The 4,488-nt window shown below is 45.7% G+C and overlaps 1 protein-coding gene across 8 annotated transcripts in view; it reads left to right on the top strand.

Annotated features, from left to right (window-relative positions):
• MAD1L1 (mitotic arrest deficient 1 like 1) overlaps nucleotides 1–4,488 on the top strand; it is a 635,972-nt gene that overhangs the window by 455,015 nt on the left and 176,469 nt on the right. For all 8 annotated transcript variants that reach the window (XR_014785506.1, XR_014785504.1, XR_014785505.1 and 5 more), the window contains one exon: nucleotides 7–197. Coding sequence is in view for 5 of the 8 variants with exons in the window: in XM_084818232.1 (XP_084674358.1) it covers nucleotides 7–197 (191 nt within the window). In the remaining 3 variants the exon portion in view is untranslated. The remainder of the gene's footprint in view (nucleotides 1–6; nucleotides 198–4,488) is intronic.

The raw sequence follows: 4,488 nt of genomic DNA, 5'->3' as shown, positions 1-4,488 counted from the left end.
TTACAGAACTAAAAAAACAAGTGGAGAGTGCTGAACTGAAAAACCAGCGCTTAAAAGAAGTTTTCCGGACAAAGATCCAGGAGTTTCGCAAAGTATGCTATAAATTGACCGGCTACCAGATTGACATGACCACTGAGAACCAGTACCGGCTCACCTCGGTCTATGCTGAGCATAGAGAAGACTGCTTGATCTTTAAGGCAAGTTTATTCCACACACACCCCACCAATGTATGTGAGGATGTCATGTGTAAGTGTAAACGTGATCCGTATTGCCTTCTGGCTGTTTCTGGTGGTTCACCCAATCTGCAACTTAGATGCTGAGATGAAAACAGCAAGCCCAGCATTGCTGGCAAATTTCGTACTTCTCTGTACCTGTGGAATTTGAGGGTACTTTCAGGCAAGAAGCTGTTTGGGTGTTCCCTGGAAGGCTTCTCCCTCTCTCTCCTTGTCTTGACTAAGTTAGGAGCGGTTCACCAAAGCCAATGGGTGGCTGCTAAACGTGAGCAAGCCGAGAAAAAAAATGTATAGGCAAGGCGTCTACTGTTAGTCATCCTCCTCTGTTGCTTGGAGTTGGGTGCCAGAGCAGGGTGGACTTCCCCTCCAACCTCCACCAGTGTGTGTGTTCAACAGCCACTCCTTATTATATGTATAGGAGGACTAATGGATTGTATGTTGCTGTAGTTCTGGGGGGCTGCTTGAAACACCCTCTCAAGAGCATAAGAACATAAGAAGAGCCCTGCTGCATCAGATCGAAGGTCCACCTAGTCCATCCCTCTCTTCACACAGCGGCCAACTAGATGAATGTGAGATGCCCACAAGCAGGACAGGAGTGTACAAGCACCCTCCTGGCCGTGCCTCCAGCAACTGCTGTGCATAGGCACACTACCTCTGATACCATTGATAGATCATGCTTGTCCTAGCAGTAACCTATGGAAGTATTTGCGTACGGTTTGGCACCATCGCACTGTTACCCTACTGCTTATAAGTGACGAATTGCAGCCTTGTATCTTTCTCTGAATATTGGAAAAGGCGAGATCCTGAAAGGGATAAGCTCCTCCCAGCAGTCCCAGGGGACACAGAGCCCTGGTATGGACCTCTTCAATCTGATCCACACCGTAGGATGGCTGACTTTGGTGGCATCCCCATGACAAGTGAAAGATGTGCTCTGGCTATTAAAGAGTTGGGGGTTGTGCTTTCTTCTTTCCTGTTCTTTCTCAGACACTGAGCACATTCTGTTGTTGACTGCTACGTCCTGGTTGTCAAAACAGGGACCAGTCAAGACTGAGCCCCAGCGCAACCTGAGTTCTGCAGAAATTCACTTTCCCAAAGAATTCAAAGAAATTGCAAATGTTAACAAGAGGATTATTTCATTGACTGTTTCCCTTAGTAAACAATGTGATGATGCTACTGTCTTGGATTATTATTTCTGTTATTTACTGAGCTAGCTGGCTGGAGGAGGTTTTTGGCAAGCAATGAATACTTGGAATATAGGCAATAGGCACTGAGTCCCATTTATCCTTTCCAAAGAATAGGTTAATCTCACCTCCACAACCCCATGGATTGTTTGTTATGGCATTACATTGTTGATTTACAACCCTCTCCTTCTTCAAGTCCCATTTTATGGCTGACTTACTTAAGGAAATGTATATAAATCCATTCATTGAGACTTGGATGTTGTCTTCTCGAGTAACTACAGGGCCCTTGTTTTCTTTCTTCACCAGCCATCCCTTTGTGTATTCATCCATTATTTTTCTCTCCTTGTAAACAATAAACTCAAGGTATGGGAAGGCAGGCACTTGGTGGACATTCTTGATGCAAATAATAAGCAGTAGAAATACTCATCTTTGCAAAGCGGGGAAAATAACTGCTGGTTTGGTAATACCGTTTCAGGTTGGGATATTGATATTAAAGGGATCATTTTATTCTAGTAGCTTGTTTTCCTACCAGTGGTACAGCTGTTTTACCACATCAGATATCCAAACAGAGGCATTAGTGGTGACAATTGTCATTGCTGTGTCCCTGTCCTAGATTGATGCCACTGGGGAAAAATATGTATTTTGCACACTGGAAAAGACATTTTGGAGCCGGTGTGCTCCTCTTATCATGGTTCTAAACGTTCATTGGCGTTCTTAATTGTTAGCCTTCTGGTCTAAAGCCATGGGGCGATTTCATTAAAAATGAATTGCAAAAAGCAATTTTGCATCTCCCCTAGCCATCTTGGTGTTGACGGGAGGGAACGAGCAATAGTACCATGCTGCCAGGAGTAATCAATGGTATGGGGGCAGGGGGCAGGTCTTGCCTTGTCCATTCCCTCCAATCCTTCGAACACAACTGACACTTGGGCAGAGACTGACATCGGCTCTCTGCACTGCAGTGCTTGGTGCCAGACTTGAAGTGTAGGAAGCAATATTGGTGCAGGAGAGGTAGATAGTTGCGTGCGGTTTTTCACAACCATCCTTTGGGAAGCTTTGGTTTGAAATGTGGCATACACACCCTCCCACTAATCCCCTGATGCCTCATTCAGATTAGAGGTGGGTTAGGATGACAGTTGGTAAAGGCACTATGTTTCCGGGCTTTGGATCCATATACATAACACACACAAAAACAAAAAAACCTTGTAAAGATGGTGGAGCCACCAATCCAAATTGGAGGGGCCATAGCTCAATGGTAGAGCACTCATGCAAAAGGTCCCAGGTTCGATCCCTCGCATCTCCAGGTAGGGCAGGAAAAACCCCTGCCTGAAGACCTGGAGAGCCGGTCAGTGTCAACAATATGGGGCTAGATGGACCAAGGGTCTGACTCGGCATAAGGCAGCTTCCGATGTTCCAAATGTAGCCGTGTCAACTAATAGGTGCAGGGTTACAATACCTCTCACAGGAAAGGGCTGTATGCAACTCCCTTTGGAATACCAAAGGGAGAAACATCCCACCACAATCTGGAATTGTGGAATCTGGAGCACCACGCATGGCTCTCTAAGGCAGGGGTCAGCAACCTTTTTGGGCTGTGAGCACATTTGGCAATTTGAGAAACTGTCCTGAGTACCACCACAAAACGGCTGCCTTGGGAGGCATGGCAAAGGACTCAAAAGACTGAGCACAAGCCAGAGGTGGAGTCTGCATCTGGTGGGCACCAAGAACGGTGTCTGGTTGCTCAGCAGTGCCCATGGGCACCATGTTACCTACCCTTGCTCTAAGGCATCAGCTAATGGAGATCTTTTTTTAATCGGAGATGCCAGGGAGTGAGTGGATCTGGGACTTTCTGTATGCAAAGCATGTGCTCTGCCCCTGAGTTAAGGCTGGCTGTTGGGAAAAAATGCTGGCGTACGCTAACCTTGGCCTGAGCCAGCAAGTCAGTTCTTTTGTTTTTAATCACTTCATAATCTAAGTGATCTCCTGACTTAAAACCATTCATAATAATAAAAAACCGAAAGCCACCAATAATACAGTCACTCTTGCGCTCGCATGCTTCCCCCTCTCCTCTCCCCTCTCCTCATGTGGCCATCAGGAGAAGGTGGGAAGCTTTTATTTTAGGTGACCCTCAGGTTAGCGTGTTTTATTATTTTTATTTATTTTTATTTATTACATTTATATCCCACCTTTTTTCCTCCTTAAGGAACCCGAGGCGGCATACATAGTCCTCCTTCTCCTCCATTTTATCCTCACAACAACAACCCTGTGAGGTGGGTCGGGCTGAGAGTCTGTGACTGGCCCAGAGTCGCCTAGTGAGCTTCCATGGCTGAATGGGGACTAGAACCCAGATCTCCCAACTCCCAGTCTAACACTCTAGCCACTACACCACACTGGCTCTCCAGTGTTATGTGGACCATATACTGTGGTTAATGTTAACTATGGTTTGTTGAAACAAGCCAACTTCACACCACAGTTGATGAAGCCATAACCACAGTTTGACTGGTTTCGCACATCATGACAAGCTGCAGTTAAAACAGAAGTAACTACTTCCAAAGTCCTTGCAGCTGCACTGGAGGAATAGAGAGAGAGCATGTGAACCCAGTACTTACTGTAGCTTGTTCTTGTAATGCTAAACCATGGCTTAGAGTTATGACCAAGCAAGACCTATGTATACTATTATTATTCCTACTACTACTTTCATCTGTTTGGTTTGCAATACACCACGTCTGTATTTTTCATTTGCGATACTTTAGTTTCCAAAAGGAGTCATATGCAACCCAGTTCTCATCGTGTTCTGCTTTACAGTGCAGGAGATAGATCATTCATATAAATATTTTAATATTGACCGGCTGGGGAGCTGTGGCTGAGCCTGAGAGAGAGTGGCTGTCCTGTCCTGAGCCAGCCGATGCAATTTGTGGCTGAGCAAGGAGGGATTTGAACATTTGTGCCTCGTGCTTATGGACAGAACTCCGCCCACGTCTGAGCTCTTCTGGCCTGTAACAAGCTGTGGGTGTTTGTGTACATCCAAAAAGCAAGAAACATTTGTACTAATCTCAGTTGCGTAATTCATGGAGCTGGTT

The sequence above is a fragment of the Heloderma suspectum genome, chromosome 12 (assembly GCF_057233095.1).
Source record: "Heloderma suspectum isolate Gila_16-S chromosome 12, 16-S_ref, whole genome shotgun sequence".
NCBI lineage: Eukaryota > Metazoa > Chordata > Lepidosauria > Squamata > Helodermatidae > Heloderma > Heloderma suspectum.
This window is presented reverse-complemented; position numbering and strand designations above follow the sequence as displayed.